The sequence below is a fragment of the Empidonax traillii genome, unplaced genomic scaffold, assembly GCF_003031625.1.
Source record: "Empidonax traillii isolate 1590-97213 ecotype Southwest subspecies unplaced genomic scaffold, ASM303162v1 scaffold1350:size273897, whole genome shotgun sequence".
Lineage (NCBI taxonomy): Eukaryota > Metazoa > Chordata > Aves > Passeriformes > Tyrannidae > Empidonax > Empidonax traillii.
The window spans coordinates 113433-136149 of record NW_020956543.1 but is presented as its reverse complement, the minus strand read 5'-3'; the positions used below and the strand labels follow the sequence as shown (position 1 = coordinate 136149).

Here is a 22717-nt window from a genome sequence, read left to right as displayed (position 1 = left end):
AGTTTTGCTATAAAACTGCCATAAAGGTAAAGGGTTCAGCAGTTCTAGCCAGGGAACCTGCTCCCCAAAATCACAACCACAGGGGGAGGAGGACTCTACAGATCAGAACAAATAGTTCTTTTTGTAAGTAGTTAAAAGAAGATTTATACACATATTTTCCTTCACTTCACAATCAAATAATTTTAGATAACAGGAAATCAGGAAAACAAGGTAATCCTTCCCTGTTACTTCTTTCGCTTGTAAAAGAAGCCATTTGTGTCACCTCCCAGAATTGCCAGTGACCTACACAGACTCTAAGTACTATTTGTCCTCTGAGAGGACAGTAGAATGTGAGAAAAAAGCCCTTCCCAAAATAAAAAGCAGCCCTCGACCCGACCAAAACAAAAAGTAAAGAGATTCCAAAATGTAGCATCAAATATCAAGACCTGGGTTCTCAGGTCTGACAGAGCTTGGGGTTTTCTCTGTCCTGCTCAGGAAGGGAAGGGAAGAGCTCAGACCAAGAAATAGGTCTTTCAGCAAGGGAAAAGAGGTGTTTTATGCACAAACAACTGGCAATCAAGTGAACACAGGGAAGATTCAAACTCATGCTCCAAACCTGTTCCTCCAGAAGCATTTCTCCCAAACGCCTCAGTGCCCAGTCCCCTCAGAGGGGTCCCAACAGCTGCTCCCCGTGGCAGGTCAGGAAGGGAGCTCATCTCCCAGCACACAGCAAAGCACTGGCATGAACAGGTAATTACCATGGCTATTAATTTCTAATTCATTTTTATACCACAGTGGGCCTGGCAGAGGTTTCCCCAGCCAGGCCCCATATTCCTAACCTAAAGTATTTCAGCAAAACTAAAGTCCCATAGTTTTGCAAGCAGCAAAAGAGAAAGTAATGAAGTTGTGGCTAATTGGAGGAGAACTATACATTCGTGAGAGCAGGTACAGTTAGTGCAACACAGCTACTCTGAAAGGAAGGAACCAAACCAATGCAGCAGACATGCAGGGTCTGCCAAGTTATGTTAAAACCATGTTTGCTGGTGATTAAATATGTCTACAGAAGATATATTACCAATCTGAATATATTTTCAAGCAGACCAGAAATACCTCATCTATTGGTTATGGTGTGTTATTTTTAACTAATTAAATACTGGGAGGGATATTACCCCCACCCCTTTGCTATAAAAATTGCACTTATTTTCTATTAAACAAAACAAAAAAAAAGAAAAAAGAAGATTTCAATTCTATAGCCCAGTATATATTCACATGGAAACTGGGTTGTCTTGCTCTAAGCTTGCAGGAGTAGGTGTAGCAGTCCTTGCTCTCCGAGATCCTCAGCACAGAAGGTCCCAGCAGCACAACCCTCTCCTCCCTCTGTGCTCTGGTGACTTCTCCATTGTAGTGCACGGGTAAGTGGGTTTATTTTTTTTTTTTTTTTTTGTTTGTGTGTGTGTGTGTGTGTGTGTGTTTGTAAGAAAACCTGAGCTTCAAAAGTCTTTAAAAGGACCTGGAATCAAATCTGGCCCATTCTGACCCAAAACAGCTCAGTTCTGCCAGGAACTCCATCCTGTCCTGGTTGCACACAGCTCCTCCTGAGACCCCGTGGCTTGGACTGGGGCCAGCCAGGGTCACCCCCTTTCCCTCCAGTCTCTCTTGACCCAGGAGACTTTCCTTGGACGCGCTTCCGAGGGCTCCTCCTCCCCTGCCTTCAGCGCTGCTGCTCCCGTGGGGCTGTGAAGGGCTCCCCGTGCCAATAAAAAAGTCTCTCTGCAATAAGCATGACTTCTTGGACACTGGTGATGAGCTTCCTCTTGCAAAGTCTTCTCCAGCTCATAAAATGTCATCGTAATCCAATAGTTTCGAGTGCTGGCGGGTCTTCCAGAGGCGGTAAAGGCGGAAGTCAAAGTAAGTCTCGATCATTTGCTTACCTAGAGGTGAAATGAAGCAGAGGGGTCACACCCTGCAGCACAGGGGACACAGGGGAGAGGCCACAGCACCACAAAAACCCCAGGCCACCCGTGGGCAGGGCACAGGAACCCGTCCAGACACTTCCCTGGGGGAGCACTGGCACTGGGCACCTGCCGGGGGCACGTGGGGGTGAGAACCAAACATCTCTTCGGATCCCCAGCCATGAATGGCTCCTCGTGATCCCCTGGCAGGGTTTGCCCGTGGGGGAAGGAGCTGAGCACAAAGTCTGTCTCCAGACTTTGACCTCTCTGCTCTGAGCGCTGAGCTGGGGGCAGGGGCTGGAGAGGATCAGCCAACAGCCCCAGTGAGGCACAGGGACTTCAGAAACTACAAACCAAGAGTTAACTCACTGGAAAGGCTTGTGGGAAACACTAAAAAAATTCAACAAAAATATGCCTTTTTTTTTTTTTTTTCCAATTACTAGGCCATCTCTGTCCTGCAGGGCTGTCTCTGCTCCTAGCAAGGAGCTCACAGGACACACCAGTGCCAGCTCTGAGCCCCTCTGATCAAAGGGGGGTCTCACAGGCAGTCACAGAGCAAAGGCTGTGCCCAGGAGGCAGTGGGTGCATTGGAAAACACAAGGGCAAACAACCCTGCACTCAGACAGGGCTTAAGGAGGGGATTTTCGCTTGTGGGGCCTGATGAAGATTAGTTTTAGATGACTTTGCAAAGGATTAAGAGGGTACAGCATTAGTGCGTCCCAGACTGACCAAGGGGATCAATTCAGACGTGTTCTTCAGCCCAGCCTCCTGCAAGATCAACTGCTTAGAGCCTGCACACAGAACCCACTGCCTGCCTGCTGAACTGCCCACAAACCTGGGAATGTCCCTGCAAGCTGCTCTGGGACACATGTCCAAGCACGCTCCCCATGGGATCTGTGCAAGCAGCAGGTACAGCTGCTCCAGACCCTGGCAGGACACACACACACAGAAATGAGAACCTGCTTTAGCTGGAAGTGTCCCTGCCCACGGCAGGGCTTGGAACTGGATGAGCTTTTAGGTCCCTTCCAACTAAAACCGGTCTGGGACTCTTGTGATTCCATGAACTCTGGGGCAGCACCGAAGTGCTCAACTCCTGCACATTCCTGAGGGAGAGGGGAGTCAAGAATAACCCAGCAGTGCTGAGGCCAGCTGGGAGCAGCTGAGGAAGCACCCACAGCCTGATGCTGCGTGGTTTTGTTCGCCAGGAGAACAAAGTGCCAAGGAATACAGCAAACATAAAAAACAAGGGCCAATTCAGAACCTGCTGCTTGGTAAAACCTCACCAGTTACTGACACTGAGCAGAGAACAGGAAAGATCCCGTAGCCCCTTAAAATATCTTGAGCTACAGGCAGAAAAGGGGAAAAAAGCCAAGAGACTGAGCCGTAGAATGGCTCTGATGGGTCACATCCCAGCTGCTCGTTGATGACACAACTGTTTCAGTGCCAGTGGCTTGAGCCCTGGAGACTTGGCTACAGAAAAGGTTCTGCTCCATGTGCATTTCTGCCACATGTCCTAATATTGACAGATCTCCTACAGTCAGCTTGGACAGCTGCCTACTTTGCACTGCCAGTAGCCTGGGACAGGCTCTGCAGCCTCAGGCACGGGACAGATGAAGTGTGAATGTGGAGGAACTGCAAGGGGAAAACCAGGAAAATAAAGACCATGGCAGGACTCAAGGGAGCTCAAAACTGCTTTTTCAGGAAGATGCCCCCCTGAAAGAGGCAGGCTGGTTAGGAGGGTGTGTGTCTTTGTGAAGAAAATAAATTACCTTGAGCTGATAGTTCAAGTGGAGACTCAAAGGCAACCCTATAAGGATTCATTAAGTTTTTCAGATTCTGAAATAGCTGAAAGGAAAATATATCAGAGTTAGCAGCTGAAAGCAGGGATGACTCCTGGGGACCCAGAATTGATCCAGAAGCTCCTACCTTCTCCCCATTGGGGTTTCCAAGAACATAGCAGCCCATGATGTGGATGATATTTGGTTCAGGATTGACTTTACTCATCAGCCGGCTCAACCTCTTCCAGAAGCTGGAAAAAAACAGGAAAAAACAGAGCAGATAATTAAAATATAAAGCATCTCTCCTCATAGGCATAATTTATCCCAAGGATGAGTGCACACACCACTCAGAAGGGTGTTCAGGAAAAGCCAAATCTTAGACAAGGAAGAGCAGTGGCAGAGCAAAGGCCTGAGGAGCAGGTCCAAGTCATGTGGCTGAGAAGGAGGAGCAGCCCATCGAGCCAAGGAGGCTCCAAGGTGAAGAGAAGGGAGCAAAAGTCCACCAGGAGTGCTTTTAGAGCGACAGTTTTACTAAACATCCCCTCCAGTTTCCTCTCTCCCGTTTCTATCCTCAGTGTTATCAGTGCACCAGGGCAGGAAATCAGCAGGGAACAGCTGGAGAAGTTGCTCACAGTCAGACCCACTGTAGGTGTTGTGGCTGTGCCCAGGAACCTCGTGGGATGTGAAACACAGCCCTGGGCAGAGGGGCTGGAGCTGGGGGGGCTCTAAAGCCCAGCAGTTCCTCCATGGGTTTTCCAACCATTCTGCAGCCTCAGGTTTCCTCAGGACAGCCTCCCGAGGAACACACAGGAGGCATTCACTGCCAAGTTTCCAAATTTTCAGCTGTGTGTTCACTGCTTTCTGCAGCTCCCTGATTTATCAGCCTGGGAGCAGTTCTGGTGCCTGGAACGTGTTCAGAATCGTGTCTGGGCACACGTGCTCCAGGATTTTACAGCCAGTGTTATTGCCAGAGCAGGGGATTGCTGAGCAGATGTTGATTTTAATAGTCAGTTCTCTGGCCAACAAAAAGTTGTGTAGGAACAGGTTGGTGTAACATCCTCTCCCCCACAGCCAAGCACTCTTAGCCAAGGAAGTTTGAGCCAGCACAAGTGAGTAGGCAGCGAAACAGGCAAAGCTCAACTCTGCAAGGAGAAGCAAAATTGCCTCAGCAACCCCAGCTGACAGGCTGGCCTGTTAGTGAAAAGCCTCCTCAGCAACAGGCTGGACTTTGAGCAGGCTTTGCAGAGACAAATTCCACTTCCCCCTGACTGGAGACAGCTGTGGGGGAACACTGGATTTCTGCCACTTGGTGCCTGCTCAGCAATGATACTGCAGCCACTGCTGGGCACCAGAGGCTCCAGGGGCATGTTCTGCTTTCTGGTCAGCAAAGCCTTTGTTAGGAGGGGAAATACCTTTTTTTTAAAATATTTTGATATTCTGTAGTCCAGAGAGACACTAAACAGCAGACAGAAGCATAAACCTCCTGGTGACCAGGGCTGCAGCACCCCAGGGGCAAGCTCAGCTCTGTCACCTTTGCACCTCCCCTTGAAGGAGCTTCAACCTGCTGACAACCCCCCCTCAGCCTCCCCATTCCCTGAACAACCCACCCCAGCTCCCTCCACCTCTCCTGCTTGGCCATGTGCTGCAAACACTGAGCAAACCCAGCAGGAAAACTCCAAGCAAGCCCAGAACACGACAGAGCCACTCACAGGATCAGATCTTCCTCCTTCTCCACTTTGGCAAAAGTGGCGACTTTGTTCTTTAACAAGTATAAGTGCCCGGGCCCTCCCTGCAAGAGAGAGACACGCACATGGAAAACCCGGGTATAAAATCCCTGGATGCACTTCCCGTCCTGCCCAGCCATTCCCAAAACTGCCACAGGGGAGCAGGGCAGACACACCGGGAACCCTCCCCAGCAGGCACCGGCTGGGGAAACATCCACAGTGGGGAGCGTGGGGGTTGGATTCTCCATTTTTTACTGTTCTGTGCCCACCTTGCTCTAGAGAGGCACAATAATAGACAAAAATCGTCACTGTGGGTCGCTGGAGAGTTACAGGGAAGACAAGAAACTCTGGGTCATTTGGGGACAAGGGACATCCCCTGTCACTTGAGGGACTTGCCATGGTGGGCAGAGGAGAAGCTGAGCACAGCAGGGATGAAGAGGAAAGGGATGGCACTGCAGAGGAACCGGCCTTGGGCAGCAGAAGGCATAAACAGATTGAGCACAGCACCAGGAACATTAAACCCCACAGTCTCTAGGTGAGTGTGCAGCAAACCTGCCATTCTGCAGCACAAGGGACAGGGGAGGGAGTTCGAGTCAGGTTTCCCTCATTTCTCATGTCAAGGTTCCTGGCACAGCTGCTGGGCAAGTCCAGAATTGACCACCCCGAGGAACAGGAGACTTGGCAAGGAAATCCCCAGCAAGCCACAGCTCCAGCAGGGCTTGAACCTGACCAAGCCACAGCTCCAGCCTGTACCCTGACCCCTCTCCTGCCTCCACTGGCCTCCAGCTCCCAGCTGAGCCACCTGCCAGCCTGATTTGCAGCCTGCACCACTGTCACTGTCACACCGAAGCTGGATGCAAACGATAACCATGACACTGCAAATGCTTGTTCCTGGCTCTGGAATCCCCTTTTGAGGTCTGTGCTGCTGCTGGTTTGCCTGGGGTTCCTTGAGAGCAGCTGAGAACCAGCCCAGCTCTTGTCCTGGCCTCACTAAATCAGGTTTGATTTGCCGCTGTCACAGCAACTCCAGCCTGCTCAGTGCCTGGGAAATGGGAAGTGAGAGCTGTGCACTGGCAGTGACTTCAACACAACCTGACTTTGGAATATTGCTTCCTTTATTTCATTCTCCCTGTAGAAAAAGACAAACTTGTAGCAAATCACCCAAGCAATTCACAACTTCCACATACCTGGCAAAATATCAGCATCTTCCAGATTTTGCAGCCTTTGCGATAAATGTTAAGTTTCTTCTCTATTTCCTCTGCAAAACAAAACAGAACAAAACAAAACAAAACCCAAAGATGTTGAAAAATATGAACCATGGAGGAGGTTAAAAATCAATCTTGTTTCTTTTCACTTCAGTCCTGCAGGCAGGAGGCTGAGCTGGGAGAGCTGCTCAGCACCAACATGCCACGGGTGCTGTGGGAAGCAGAATCCCAGGGTGTCACAGGGCAGGGGAGGGATGGCACCACCAACCACTGCCCTGACCATGGCACAGGAGCAGAGCCTGACCCTGTTCATGCTCCCACCCACCACACAGGTGCAATTCACAGGTATCTGCTGCCCCTGTGCCTCACTTTCCCTTCCACAAACCGGGAGCTTGGCATGGAAAAGGAGCCCCAGAAGGGAAGGTTTATGACAGCAGCACATCCAAGAGCAGCTGACTGGCTGTCATGTGTCACTGGGGTGGCAGAAACGCCTTTATGAGTGGCAGCTGAGGCAGAGGGCAGCTGAGTGAGTGGCACATTGATGGGTTCCATTTGCAACGGGCAGGAAGTGAGAAAAGGAAGTAACACCCACGTACCTAAGATGTCATCGAAGGTGGCATGTTCATGGTCCTGGAAACCAAGATAAAGGACAGACAAAGGTTCACTGTCACTACACCAGCTCCCATGACAGCATCATGGTCTCTAATACTGCACACAATCCCCTTCCCAGGCCAAGGGATGCTCTAAGGGCACAGTTACACCACCTCAAGGCTGGCAGTCACAGCACAGCAATCACCACCTAAATCACATTTCAGCACAGAAGCTGAAGGCTCAGCTGCCCACGAAGACCAAATCCACCCAAAGGCTTGGAGATGAAGGCTGCAGACACATCCAGAGCACAGACTGTCCATCAGATGCAGTCAGCATCAGCAATGCCTATTTGCCTCTTGGCCCACAGTTTGCAGCCAGCTTTGGCCATGTGCAAGCTGGCTGACAAACAGCTGCACTCCCAACATAGTGCCTCTGGCACAGCAGGATCATCAGGACAACTGCACAACTCCCCAAGGAAGGGAGGCAGCAAGGCTGAGCCCCCAGCAGCACTGCCTGCCGCACACAGGGCTCTCTGGGCTCTCGGTCCCACTTTCCCTTTCAAATTAAGTGAGGAAAAAAGAGACCCACGACTCCTTGCTGCTGTTTCACACACCTGCTCAGGCCAGATTCCCAGAGAAAAATCAGAGTTCAATTAGTGACTGGCAGGGATGCAGCACAGCCCGTGGGGTGGTGGGGTCTGTGTTCACTGCTGAGCTCCGAGGTCCTGCTCATCCCAAGGATGAGCATAAGGAGGAGCCCTAAGCCTGGCAATGCAGAGCTCTGCCTGTGATCCAGCCTGCCCTGCCTTCCCTTGATAATATCCCCTTGCAGTTTGGCTGGGCCTGAAGAGCCCAACCACCCTCATGGGCCAATTTTCACTGCCCCTTCCTGTTCCACCCAGCCCTTGAGCCCCCACAAAGCTGCTGTGGGTTCACAGCACAGCCCCTCCCTGGCAGCTCTTCCAAATCACATCAGTGCTTTGGAGTGACCATAACAGGAACCTGGGAAATCAAAAATTCTCCCTATGAAGCCTGTTCCTCACCTACAGCAGAAGGGATTTACTTACATAGAGGATGGGGATGATGGAGGGGTCGTCCCTGCGGATAATGGTTGGGACATACTCTGCTTTGGGCACCTTGGAAGAAATGAGCTGCAAGAGATAAAAAAGAGGTGCAAAAGCATGAGGAGGAGGCAGCACAGAGTGGACAGAAGCACATAATCCATGCCAACAGTGCCCTGTTCAGCTGCTCTCGGGTGTCACTTAAGCCTCTCTGCATCCCTGTGGAAGGTATTCCAGTCTTTGCTCCACCACAAAGCATCCCAGGCCTGCCCAGTACCTGCTGTGTCACAGCCTCCTGGACCCCCAACACAGGAGCACACAGCTCTGCCTCACAGGCAGCAGAGAGAACAGTTTGGGAAGGGGAGGCTGGTGTGCACAGAGGATGTGTCACCAGGAATGGCTGTATCCCAGTAGGGATCCCTCCTGTATGGCCTCCCCTCTGGCTGTAGGGAATGCAGGGAGTGTTCAGAAGGCAGGAGTGGCTGGTTGCTGGTGGGACACTGCATCAGGCTCAGGGCCACAGGCATCAGGCAGGTGCCTGGCAACTCTGGCTGAAGGTCAGGGTTCAGGTTCAGGACTCAGGTCTCCATTTTCAGGGTTAACCAGACTCAGGCTTTGTGCTGGTGTCAGTCCTGCTCTGATTTGGATTACAGGTCCTTCATTCCAGTTTTCTTTCAACACATTAACCCCAACAATAACAGGTCTGAACAGCATGTCATGTCTTGGCTGATCTCTGAGTGACCCTCACACACACCTGAGGCACTGCCTGCACAACAGACTTGCCTCTTCCCACGGAGATCCCAAACTCAGCAGCTCTGAAAGGACACACAGAGCCTGAGCAGACACAGGCAGCTGAGCTGGAAACCCTCACCATTATTTTTGGTGGAATAAAGTCTTCTCCGTCACATGCCATGGCTTCAAGTTCCTTTTCTGCTTCCCAGTTCAAGTCGAAGTCCCCCTCCAGAGTGCCGCAGGAATCCTGAAGGTCATGGCCTGCCAGGACACAGGGAGCATTACCAGGGCAGAACAGCTTTCCCCATCCATCCTGGCAGCTGCCTCGCAGGAGGCTCCACGAGCCACCAGACTTGTGCCCTCCTGCGTCCCCCAGAGTGACAGACAGCACACTCTGGGGCTGGTGTCTCCTGACAGACAGACACGGAACGGATGGAGAGTGCACGAAGAGCTCCACACCACGTACCACAGAGCTTCACCACCCTCACAGTCACCAGGCTCAGTCACCCTGTCACTCCAGACATGGAGAAGGAGACAGAACACAGACAGACTCTCTACACTTCAGCATTGCCAAGCTGAGAAGCAAAAGTCCAAAGACTTCAAAGCTGGTCTCCTCGTAGTAATTACTGCTCTGACTACTTCTTTTGAGGGATTATAAAGCCAATCTGCCTTGCTGGTCAGACTGATCCTGGCAGAGGATTCTTAGAGCATGTGTGAGGACAGCTGCAGCAAACAGTCAGAGTGCAACAGTGGACTCGAATTTGCTCTCCAAACTGACCTTACCTGTTGGCCTTCAATGCCTCCTGGGGAAAAAAACATCTGGAAGGAATATAATGGACCCATAAAGGTTAAAAATAAGAGATGGTTCCTGGACTGAGGAAAGAGAACCGAGATGCCTCCCTTTGTGCCTGCCGGGGTGTCCGAGTGTCGCTGGGCAGTGCCTGGAGCCTGTCTGAACCGGGGCTGTTCCGTGTGCCTCTGCTTAGCTGAGGGAGCAGGGGGGGGAGCAGACTGCCAAGCAACAAGCAGGTCACGTTTTGAACCTGGCCTGCCTTTCAGACACCTGCCCCTGCAGTCTGGTGCAGCTAGCAGGGCCAGATCTCACGCTTACCTGGGAGGTCAGGCCATTTCAATAGTGAAATCCGTTTCAACATGGGCGAACTCATCACCACCAAGTTCCTGCCTACAGGCTTTCAACAAAACCTTTGTAAAACAGCCATTCCCTCTAGAAGAATACAGTGGGAAGATGCTGGCATTTCCTCCTGTAAATTAGCACAACAGCATCTCAGTCCCCACAAGCAGAACGTGGCAGCACTACTGGGGATTCCCAGAGGAATTCCTGGCAGCCCAAATGAAGATCACCACCTATCAAGCTATGACCTGTGCAGGCAGCACAGCCAGGAAATCAAAGCTCCATCTCACAGAGCACTTCAGTTGTGTTCTGGAGCTATTCCAGCCTAGGGAAGAGCTCAGAAGGGGCTCCTGCATGGGTGAAGGTAAGCTTGGACTGGCAAGCTTCCAGGTGGGTTGTCTGGGTCCCAACCAAATAAGGGATGATGGGAACAGAGGGCTGTAAGAGAGCTGTACCACTGGGTATCCTTTGGCAGCTGCTTAACAACCTGAGGTTTGATGGGTTGTGCCCTACAGACGAATAGAGGTACACACAGATGAACAGGTACAAACACCTGGAGCGTCACGTGCTCCGATCTCAGGAGACTAAAAGGATCACAGACAGGACAGAAGGGCACAGAGGAGTTACTCCAGTGGGACTCCAGCCAACACCTCCACAGGAGGAAGGACTCAGAACTCACTTTCTCGAGAGTCATGGAAGGAATCAGCTTTGATGGGAGTCGGGTCACTCCAGGACCTGCTGAAGCTCCTCTCACGCCGTTCGGCAAAGGCTAGGATAAAACCAGAGCAGGACATTAACAGATCCCAAAGCCACCTCTGCTGCTGCCACCAAACAAAACAGCCAGTAGATTTCCACCAAAGCCACACATCCCAGACTCCCCTGGGCTCGTCCTTCCACTTGCCAAGCGTGACTCCTTTCCACACAGCAAACACGGGTCTCTCCTCTACACAGCACAAAGTGCCCTGCACAGGGCAGGGAGAAAGGACAACACTTGATGGTCTCCTTGAATGCACACAGCTCAAACCTCAATTCAACAAGGCTGTTCCAGCGTCCCAGTGCGAGTGCTTGGACTCAAAGGCTCACAGGAAGATGCACTGCACAGCTAATGACCTGCATGACCAGAAGAAGGCAGTAGCTCTCCAGGCAGCTCTCCCTTCATGTTCTTCATCCCTTCATCCCAGTCGGAGCTGGACCAAACAGCAGGGCAGGAATGTCTCTGGAAACCTCAGGCTTTCTAACTTTCACTGCCAAAGAGGAAATCCTTCAGGCTTTGCTTGCCTGCACTCCCGTGAGCACCACCTCTGCTTTGTTTTTCTTTCCCAAGGAGTATTGTATTGTTTGTACTGGCATTTCCCAATTGCAATCCAGGGAGCTTGGCCCAGCTGGCTGCACCACAGGCAAATTCCTGGGAAGTGCCAACCACCATGCCTGACTTGGCAAGCCCGTGTAAGAGCCACTGTGCCGAGATTAACAGCCACTTATAGCCACTAATGCCTATTTCTGGTGGCAGACAGGGAGTTTGCAGCAGTCACAGCAGCACAGGAATCCACTGCAGGTCTGGATCAGAACAGCTGAGAAGCGACCTGTCCCCTCCTGCAGGGTGTCCAGGGTGGGTGTGACCTGTCCCCTCCTGCAGGGTGTCCAGGGTGGGTGTGACCTGTCCCCTCCTGCAGGGTGTCCAGGGTGGGTGTCCAGGGAGAGAAATCACATCTTCAGTTCTTCAGGTGATCCCCACCCTCAGTTTGCATTCCAAACCAGGCACTGAGGTATTGTGCACACGAGGAAAGCTTTGAAAACATGACCCCAGAGTTCCAGAGGTAGGGACATGCCTGAGCTTCCCCCCAGCTCTGGGGGAGGTGAGCCCTGGCCACGTCAGGCAGCGCTAACTCAGATGCCAATAAAGACTGTGGAAAGGGCAAAGCTCTTTGCTGATCACTTCCCACAGCTCATGAGAGAGGAAAGAATGCAGATTGAACTCAGCAGTGCTTTGCTGTGGGCAGTCTGTACATGATGCCTGGCCAGGGGGTGGGAAGAACAAGCTGTTCTGGAGCAATCCTCAGCTCTCAGGAGCAGGTTACACCGCTCTCAGCCCACTTCACAGTGACAAGGGAGCTGCCCCAACCAAGTTATGAAGGAGTGTTGCCTTCTGCAGGGAAAGGGAACTGCCATTTCCCAGGCCTAAGAGGGGATTTCTTCCCCAGTGAGGCATATTTCCCCCTTGCTCCAGTCTCCTGTTCCTCTTCTTTCTCCCTTCCATCATCCTCTTAGCTCCCAGCAGGCAACGTTCCCCCAGGTCCTGCTGTAGGGATGGCAGTGGGAGAAGGACACAGCCAGCAGCCTGCAGGGCACATGGAGCACTGCCCACCCCAGGAGGCACAGCTGGCACAGCTGCACAGGAGCCCGGGCAGCGCTTCCAGCTCTGCTCAACTCCCAGCTCGGCTTCTCCTCATGAGCCTCCACCAAAACCCACACACAGGGCAAGGATGCTGCAGCTTTCCTTCCATTCCTTGCACCAAAGATCTCCCACAGCCAAGGCAGAGGGTGCTTGGAAGTAACTTTCAGGCTGCTTGGAGACATCCGCACACCCTGGAGACTTGCAGCAACCTGGCCTTCTTTTTTGCAGGATAAATGGCACCAGCAGGTCAAATCCTCTCTCCAGCCCAGTGCCAGGTCCTTTCCACCCACACCTGCATGTGACAGAGCTCCCCCACGTCCCTCCAGCACAAACCCCAGCTCCTCACAGCCACAGCTCACAGGTGCTCACTTACTTTGTGCTTTAACCCTTCGGCTCCCCACCATGCGGAGGTGCTTCCGAAAATTCCTGAAAGAAAGGCCAAACACAACCTTTGAGAAAGGTGAGGCAAAGCAACACCTGGGCCCAGCAGGACTGAAAAAATGGGGAGGAACAAAACCAAAATGGGGATGGATGATGGTGTATTCCCTTCTGGGCTTTCAGAAGCTGGAGGTCAGGTCCCCAGCCTGCACTGACACTGGTTGTGTTTGCCCAGAGCAGGACTATTCCGAGCTCCCTGGCACGGGCTAAGGGGGGTCCCACCTGGCACCTCCTGCTCACAGCCTGCTCTCCCTTTGCTGGGACTGAGGCACAGTCCCCATGGACCTGCTCTCTGCTGCAGCTGCCACCCCCACTGCCCTGGAGGGCAAGCCCTGGGGAGCAGCTCCACCCCACAGTCAGGTCTGGGTAAAACAGTCTGGCCTGGTCACCCCTGAGAGGCCACGGCAAGGGGATTCTTTGTGCAGCCCCTCTGAGAGCAAGGCACCTGTTTCCTTTAGTTTCTCACCACTCACCAAGGCAGGAACAGGACAGGAATCAAACAGGACAGCAGAAGAGACAGAGGGAGGAGCAGCAAGTGGACTATCAAGAGAAGTGTCACCTCTCCATGAACCCTACTCAGTCAGGGTGACTTCACCCCACAGTGCAGCCCCAGGATGTCAGGGAACCTACAGGGAGTGGAGGAGCCTTCCTGGATTCCCTTCTGCCCCCAGCACACACCACAGACACCAAGCAACAGAGACTCCAGCTGATGAAAGGGGTCAATGACAAGTTGTCTGGCTCACACACAGGTTAATGGGGTGAGTAGGGACATGTCACAACCATGCAGATGCTTTAGCACTGGACCAGGAGACACACACAACTTCACAGTGTGAAGTTGTTCAGAGAAATTTGGATACCTCTGCTCCTGTACAGGGAGATCCACCCAAACAACGTCCTCGTGGGAGAGCACTTAACCCATGTCACCCTCTGCACTTCCCCACTTAGCCCCTGGATCCCTTCTTGTCATCAGCATCCAAATTCGGCAGCTCAAGAAGGAAAACCAGCAGCTGGGAGCAACATTATTTCGTGCCAAATTTCCATCTGCACTTGGGCTATTCATGTTTTCCAAAGATTTATTATATCTATAATTGAGTGTGTGAAGAATCACTGCTGTGGATCAGAAAACTGCCCCTTCAGACACATCCACTGACACATGCTGGGCTGGCCCAACACACAGAGCCTTCTGGGGTGCACCACGACTGACAGTGGGGTCTGTCCTACTGTGCACTGCATTCAAATCCAAATAAATACATCATTTTAAGGGAACCAGGGCTGCCCTTTACACAAAGAAAAAGTCTCAGATATATGTTATAACTCATCAGAATGAAAATCTTTGTGGTCCACTGTCAGCCCAAGATCAAACCAGACACTGAGCACCACTGTTAATTGCCAAGGCCACTGTTACATCCTTTGGCCATTTGGTATTATGGAGTAAAATCCCGCTTCTTGTTAAATGCTCAGTTGTCCTCTCCACAGAGGAGATTCTTCAGCCCCTGAGGGCAGAGGGGTAAAGCAGCCTTTGCCAGAGAACGCTGCTCCCAGCTGCCTGGACTGCTTGGATTCTCCCATGAGAAACCTAAATACTGCTCAGAGCAGCTCCAGGGAGCTCCAGCTGCTCAAGGTTAACACCACACTAAATGCTCAGAGAATGGGACGAAGAACGTTTGCTCCTTCTCATCTCCTCCAGAAAAAAACAGCACTTTGGAAAGGAGATGCAAGCCCGGGACTGACTCCTAATGTGGGCATCCAGATTGCTCTGAGGGTTTTTGGTAGGTCCCTGTCAGCATGGCAGGACTGGCCCTGGGGAAGGTGTAACCTGCTCTGTGAGCAGTGGGGCTCCATAAACCTGCCCAGCCTTCCTGCCTGCCTCCTGCCATTGCACCCAGAACCCCTGTGTCACCTGATCACCTGCAAGATCTCTTCACCCTTCACAACACAACCAGCACCTCTCAAGTTTCAGTGACAAAATCTCCTTCTTACTCCCTTTTCTGACCAGTGCTCTTCCTGACAGGCTCCAGTTTGCCTGACACGCACGACCCCGTGGCACCTCCAGGGTCTCCATCCCAGCCAGAGGGACTCCAAGACACCTCAGCCTCACTCCACAGCCTTCATCTCTGCCCACGGAGGGTCACCACACTGTGCAGAGAAGCCTCTTCTCTACCCACACTCCTGGCAGCACCTCTCCCGTTCCCCTCCCTGGCTGCTCCCGCAGCAGGCACATGGTTCACTCTGGGCATCCCTGAGTGCCAAGGCAGCATCCCTGGGTGCCATGCCGTGCAATCCAGCCTCCCTGGGCACCAGAGCCAGCCCTGTGTGCCAGGCCACACAAACCAGCCTCCCAGGGTCAAGGACTGAAGGGGCTGGGCAGCAACAACTGGACCCCAAAACACCCGAGGCCACGCCGGGCTGCACAACAAGCACCCAGCAGTGAGGTGGGGCTGGGGATTCCTCACTCCCTGCAGGAGGGAGCTGAACACTGCCAGCAGTCCTACTAACTGCCTGCTTGCACATGGCACAGCCAAAATCCCACCAGTGCTGTCCTAGCTCCTCTCTGGGACACGATAAACACGGATGTGCTCCTGCTGTGCAGCCCTGCCTGCAACTTCAGTGTGCACAGGGGACATCCTGGCCACCCAACACAAGGAGGAGGTGACTCCATCCTCTCCCTTGACCACACAGCACCACCAAGGCACAAAGCTCCTGCTCCTGCGCTCACAGCACCACATGAACAAGCCAATTCCTCACCAAGACTTGCCTCTGTCTTCCTGACCCTGAGAAATCTCCCTCTTTTTAAAGATACACTATTTGTTGAAAGCGTCTTTAGTATTGATTTTTATTTCTCTTCATTCTTGTTTTAAGAAAAACACACCATCCTTAAGCTGCTAAAAAAAAAAAAAAGAAAAAAAAGTCTGCCTGGCAATTTCCCAGACAAAAAAAAACTGATGTTTTTCTCCCACTTGGTTTTGAGCAGTGAAGTCATCATGGCACTTTTTAAGCAGTGACACAAACACTGTGTTACCCTTTTTAGTAGGCTGCCAAAATACACGAGCCTTGGCACATTTCAAAAAACAAACCAGTTCTGATTCCCACTGTGGGTAAGTGATGTGCCATAGGAGGCCTGCAGAGGGAAACCAGGCCTCTGTGTTAACACATAGAAAAGTAATCAGCCCCCATCCCCCTTTTTTTCCCTTTCTATTATTGAAAAAAAAAAAAAAAGGTGAAAAACCAGACTTCTTGTTGTTAACTTTGCCTAAGTCTCAGATTTTTGAGGTGCATTTTTAGATGCAGCAGCAGCAGCACATAAAAGTGTTCAGCCCACCTCAACCAAATTCCTGCCCACGGCAGAGGAGTTGGAAGTAGATGATATTTAAGGTCCCTTCCAACCTAAACCATTCTACGATGATATAAAATTCCAAGTATTTGGGAGAAGGCTGGGAAATTGCATCTTCAATTTTTTTAAACTCTTCTACCTGAGACACAGATCTCACAGTATATTTGGGATGCCGTAAGGAACCTGACAGTGCTCTTTAAGAAGACGGAGATCAGCTCTTCCCCTCCACAGTTCCAACACGGCCACTGCCAGTGTCCCTGCGGACAGCACACAGACAGGGACACAGCCAGTGCCACCAGGGCTCGCTGCTGACACCCAAAGGGCCCATGCAACACCAGGCAGGGTCACAGCTCCCGGAGGGAAGGGGCCCTACCTCTGGATAAGAGCTGCGGAATCATTCTCCCGTTTCCGTCTCTTCCTCTCTGCGTAGCCCCTGAACGCCCTGGGAAACCATTTCAAGCCATTAAGCAACTCCACAGCTTGGAACTGGAGAGGACACGGAACACAGACAGGAAAGGCTCTCACCAGACAACACAGAGGCTGTGCTGCCCTGGGATGGACAGCCCTGAGTGTGGGGCAGGGCACTCCCCAAACCACAGCTCCTCACTCCCCAAACCACAGCTCCTCACTCCCCAAACCACAGCTCCTCACTCCCCAAACCACAGCTCCTCACTCCCCAGAGTGGGGGCCGGACAAGCAGCTGCTCCTCAAGCACAGATCAGCCCCAAAGACCAGGGCTGAGCAGCCCCATCCCTGCTACAGAGAATGGAGCTGGGAGCTGCAGACACACCCCCTCTGCACACCAGGACTGAGAGGGGTAGAAGTGTGCCAGCAGGTGGGGTCTGCACCTCGAAGATGGGGATGGTTGGGGTGTGATCCATGTAGGCCTACTGGTGTAACCTCCTGCCAGCTGAGAGACAGCCCCTGGCACAGGGAGAGCATGAGTGGATATGATGGACAGGAGAGGAGAGGAGAGGAGAGTTTATCCAGGACACCAACAGACAAAGAAATAAAAACTGAAGATTATACTTACGAGATGCTAGAGATTCCAGGAGATGCAGGGAAAAAGAGAGAGAAGAGGAAGTCGTTAGTGCTCAGCCCCAGTCAGTGTTCTGAGGGAGTTCTCACTCCAGAAGGAATACTTCTTGTTAGGTGGAAGGAAATTGCTTTTTAAATTAAACATTTCTCAGTGGTGAGAACTCCAGCTTGCCCAGCTTTATCCTCCTTGGGGCAGTGGTGACAGTGGGGCTTGGATGCCAGGTAAGCTCCACACAGAGCCAGAGAACAGGCAGAGGTACAAGAGCTGGATGGGGCCCATCAAACTGCACCTCCACAGGCTTCTGGAGCAGGGACAGCACTGGAGCAGAGTCCAGGGGCACGTGGGGAGCCACCCCAACACCTCAGAGAGGTGCCCTGAACTTCTGGAGATGTTTCTGTGCACTTTCCAGAGGCAGCAAAGAACCTCCAGAAATGGTAACCCAGGGGGGTTGTGCTCCTCAAGGGTTTCCTTAGGACACCATTCCCCAAACCAACGTCACTTTGGCCTTCAAGCCCTGTAAGCCCTGCCATGGGCCATCACCCTGCCACAAATCTTCAGCCCAGCAAATGTGCAGTCAGAGAGCAAAGAATGTGCCCAAAGACAACGTGCTGATTTTGTGCATGGTCTGTGGCTCAGATCAGAACTGTAAAACACCATGAACTGTTATCAGCCAACATCTTTAAAGAGTTTTTCTCTGGGGAATGCAGCTCCTCTGCTCCTCAGTGTCGGATCCAGCCCTCCCTGCAGCAATCCTTACAGGTCTGATCCAGTCTGGGTTATCCCAGGATCAACAATCAGCCCCTCTTCAGGATTTGGGAAGGGAAGGGTATGAGGGAAAGAAGAAATGTCAGAGAAACAGATTACAAAAAGGACACCAGATGAGACAAGAAGAAAACAGGGAGAGCAGGAGAGCTGAGGGAGTTCCAGACACTGGAAGAAGCACACAGGGAAAAAGTGGCAAGGCTGGAGAAGGGCCTTGGAAGGCAGGACATTGTCTCATTTTCCTCACTGCTTGCCTTGGCTTTCCAGGCAGGGAGGAAATACTTTAAGCCAGGAAGACAAAACTTTCCTGACAAGCTGGGTACAACGTGGAAATGAGGCTTTCCTCACTCTCTTCAGCCCTTTGAGAACTGTCTCCTCCCAAGGCACAGCAACCAGGGCCACCAAATCCTGCATGGAATGTGCAGGGAAAGGCTCTTTCAACTCACACCCCTTCACACTTCACAGGGATTTTAGTGACAACTTCTTCAAATGGCCAGACCAGTGCAGAACTGCAGGGCTACATCTTATCCCATGGAAAGGGAGGTCTGAGGAGCCCAAGGAGTTCAAGAAGGCAGAACCAAATAAATGAGAGCAGTAGGAAAGAACTAATCAGTGGGAAAAAAAATTAATGAGAGACAAGTTTCTCTCTCTCTCACCCCTGGACTGTAGTGCCAAACACACAGCTCGAGGCTCTCAGACACAGCTCTGAGCAGGCTCTGGGCTCTGAGAACACACAGAAGCCACAGCAGGGGGTTCACTTACGCTTGCATAGTTGTAGTAGCAGTGTGAAAACTGAAGAGGTTCTCCTTTGGGAACCAGGTTCGTATGGGGACATCATCTGGAAGAGAGAGAGAGCAAAGCCTGAGTATCCAGAGGGCACAGACATCCTTCAGACAGTCAGACTTCCCAAGCTCTTTCTCTGAGGACTTTTTCTTCTTCAGCATCCTGCCCTGTACTGAGCAGGAGTCTCATCATCCTCATATATATGCACACTGCCACCCAGTGCTCTGTAAATTGGTGCTAAGCCTGTCTATCAGGCTACTAAATGAAGAATAAAAGCTCTGTCCTAAGCACAGAAGATTAGAGTAATCCAGGAATTACAGAAGTGACATTTGAACCAGGGGAAAAAAAAAAAACAACCAAAAAAAACCAAGGGAAAGAAAAATTTTTCATTAAAAGCATTTTCCAGTCTCTGCCTTCTCCTTTATACCATTAATTTGAAATGTCCCATTCCTCCATTTCTTTCTGATAAAGCCTCTGGCAAGAGCCTCTCCTGAGAACTGTGAGCCTGAGATCTCTTTTGGTGCCACTGAAGCTTCAATAAACCCCTCACACACCTCCTGGAGACCTGGCCCTCAGGAGTTCATCTGGTTTGGAAGTCAAGCTGCCCCTCAGCTATAAATCTGCAGGTAACTGGGCTGACTTGGTCACCTCTGTTTGTAAACTGCCCTGCCAAAACCAGCTGTGGATTATTTCCTAATTCCAGGGCATCAGGACACTGCATCATCTTCACTGAATGATCACTAAAACAAAAAGCAGGCAGCAAAACAAGTCACTAATTACATGTGTGGGGTGGTGGTGACCAGGAGGAGGGACCTGTCCCTGGAGTCAGGCAGGCAGAAAATCAGAGGGGTACTGAAATCCACTGACACAAGGCTTGAGAGATCTCAGTGGACCGGATTCCTGGGATTTGGGGCTCCCTGATTTTTCATCTTGCTTCACTCCCAGTTTGTGGCTTCCTTGCCCAATGTGTTGCCACAGGTTGGTGTTGCTTCAGTCATTCGAGTTTTCAGATCATTTGCAGCTGTGGCATCTTAGCCATTCACATCCTGCCATCGTCAAGGGGTTTTTTAGCTCACTTGCACTGGCTCAGACCCAGTCAAACCCCACATGTCCACTGCAGACACAACCACTGCAGACCAAAACATCTTCCCACGTGTTTTGTACAGCTCATCACATATTCCAGACTGACCCTGCTGCTCCCTGAAGGTACAAGAAGTGGCTGCAATCACAGATGCAAAAACTGCCAACTGCAACTGGGGAGAATTCCCCAGAAGTGAAGCTTCCCAGAAATCTACAGAAAGCTGTACCAGACACTCCTTCTCAGCAAAGAGTTCACGTCAAGTCTTGTTTAAAGGCACCCTGAGGAAATATATATGTGAAATGAAAGCTGAGTTCCAGCATAGTAAAGACTTGTGATGCAGTCCCTCAGTCTGCTCTCCTCCAAAACACAGAGAAGCAATGCAGAACAACTCAAGACTGCAAAGGAATTACTTGTTTGAAGTCTCAAACCCACAGAAGTGGTGAAGAAGTTGTACAAATTCCTTTTTTAGCCAACAATTCTGTATAGACTTCTCAGGGGCAACACATCTCAAAGAACTGACATCTCTTGATGTATTTTACAGCTTTTAAGCCACTAGCTTTGGTTCAAAGCAAAGCTTGTGAAGAACAGCTCATTTCCTTAGGAGGCTTTGCCTGGACCATCCCTGGGAGCCTCCCCTGCTTTTCTCTTAGTCATGAGTCAACTTAAGAAAGATATCCCTGCCCTACACACAGCACTCAATGGAGAATTAAGGATTTGGGACCCTCCAGAGGGGTCTCTTTACCAGCCAGAGGTAGAACAGCAGCAGAGGAGCACACAGCTGGGGACCAGCCAGCACAGCTCAGCTCCAGAGCTCACCCACCGAATTAAAATTCAGATTATGGGTATGGCTGTTGCTGCCAGGAGTTTGCAGGCAGCAAACTCCTTTTTGGCCAGGCAGAGCAGCTTGGTGAGGCTGGAGGAACACCAGCACCATAATCGGCATCTCCAGCCACTGCACCCAAATCCCAGCACCACTGGATGTGGATCCACGAGTGGATGTGTCTGTGTGAGACGCTGGGAGCAGCCCAGGAGATGGCAGCTTGTGCTTCCCTGGAATGGTGTAAACTCAGCATCAAAATCCATATTAAATGATGCCAATCAGGCCTGGCTGCCACGAGGGTTGGTTTGCAGCAACGTGTCATGTAAATCCAAACAGCAGCAGCACTGCAGGGTGAACTCTGGGGAAATCAGCCTGTCCCCCACCTCCCCTCCTCTCTGCTCCCTTTTCCTGCTAGCCAGGCATGAAGGGCATGCCAGGGAATTCTTCCTGCAGCCTGTGCCACTTGTGCTGCTCATATCTCTGAGGGACAGCACTTGGGTACAGAGTGCAAATGAAACCAAGCTGAGGAAAATTTCCTTCCACGCTGCCAGTGCTGGGCTGGGATTTGGGCTCAGAGACGCTGCCTGTGCAGCCACACGTGCCCAAAAAGCCACTCAGCTCGAGACAATCACCAAGGGGAGCTGCTGCCTGCTTGGATGAAACACAAACCACTCAGGGAGGCATCCACTGGCCCACTTTGTTCCCATTTAAGTAACTGCTCTCTGATATATTTTCAGAAAGGCAGATCTCCATTTCACACTGGCCCCAGCAAAAATTGCTGCCTGGTTAAAAACCCAGATTAAACTCCAAAGCCCAGAAACAGAACATGGCATCTCCCTGCAGGCTTTGCTAGGACACATTTTCCAGCACATTGAGCAGTTTAGGTCCAGCTATGAGGAGTTAAACCCCTCCATTAGTGATGTGGAGCTCTCCTTTGGTTCTGCATCAAGTAACCTGCTTCAGTCCCACAGTGCTCAGTGCAATTTTGATTTGTTCAGATGTGCTAGTTTGGGATGGGATTAAGTTAATTTTCTTCACAGTAGGTGGTATGGGGCTGTGCTCTGGATTTGTATTGAAATTTGTACTGAAATCCAGCCAGGCTGGATGACATGACACAGCACCAGGACAGGAAATCTTCCTTTTCTTAATTCAGCACACATCATGAGGCTGCAACCAAGTCCACTCAGCACCCTGAGCTGCAGCAGTCCAAGCCCCTGGGGTTGGGCTCTCCTTTCCTGAAAATACTTTCTTTTCCTATCCTCAGACAGGCTTGCTGGCTCTGTCAACACATGCACAGCAATCTTTTTAACGGGGAAAACACATGTGATCATAAAACCCCAAAAGGTTTCCCCACAGAAATACTCTTATCACTCCTTTCCTTGCACTTCAGCAATAAAAATAATAAAGTCTAAACTTGCACGTGCAGTGTCCGATGTGAAGCCCAAAAAATCCCAGGGAACAGAGGAATAATGCTTAAAAACCACGCACAGGATTCCATGGGACTGCAGTTGTTCTGCACATTTGATAATTACCTGTTTTTTCACTACTATTCTTCAGTTTTAGGCCATATATTAATTTAGTCACATAATTTCAAACATCTAATCATGAAAGGACGGTCCAGAACCCAAACTTTGGTGATCTTACCTGTAGTAAATAATATTTACTAGGAAACTATGAACACAGGAAAGCTGGACAGTTTGATCTCCACAGTCCTTATACTCCATTTCTTCTCCAGGAGAAAACCTGGACCTTTCCTGGCTGGACTCTCTGCTCTAAAAGCCTGGATGTGTGTTTACAGTAAAAATCAGACAAATTAGGTCAGACTCTTTGCCAGCCACATACAGGCAAAGATGGACTGTGCACCAGTTTATAATTCAAAGCACACAGGCTGTGACATATATTTGATTAATGGCTC

General features: G+C 51.1%; 1 protein-coding gene across 2 annotated transcripts in view; it reads right to left on the bottom strand.

The window, feature by feature from the left end:
* Positions 1-1449: 1449 nt before the first annotated feature.
* Positions 1450-22717, bottom strand: part of NSMF (NMDA receptor synaptonuclear signaling and neuronal migration factor) — a 42798-nt gene continuing 21530 nt past the window's right edge. Inside the window, exons 4-17 of one of the 2 annotated variants that reach the window (XM_027906744.1) lie at positions 19382-19435; positions 18881-18959; positions 17351-17356; positions 16691-16759; positions 12922-12974; positions 10833-10922; positions 9161-9282; positions 8296-8379; positions 7235-7268; positions 6621-6691; positions 5419-5498; positions 3858-3960; positions 3701-3776; positions 1450-1910 (exon numbers count right to left, since the gene is read on the bottom strand). In XM_027906744.1, the coding sequence (XP_027762545.1) occupies positions 1813-1910; positions 3701-3776; positions 3858-3960; positions 5419-5498; positions 6621-6691; positions 7235-7268; positions 8296-8379; positions 9161-9282; positions 10833-10922; positions 12922-12974; positions 16691-16759; positions 17351-17356; positions 18881-18959; positions 19382-19435 (1019 nt within the window). In that variant the 3' untranslated portion in view covers positions 1450-1812. The remainder of the gene's footprint in view (positions 1911-3700; positions 3777-3857; positions 3961-5418; positions 5499-6620; positions 6692-7234; positions 7269-8295; positions 8380-9160; positions 9283-10832; positions 10923-12921; positions 12975-16690; positions 16760-17350; positions 17357-18880; positions 18960-19381; positions 19436-22717) is intronic. The other variant, XM_027906745.1, reaches the window with a different exon arrangement.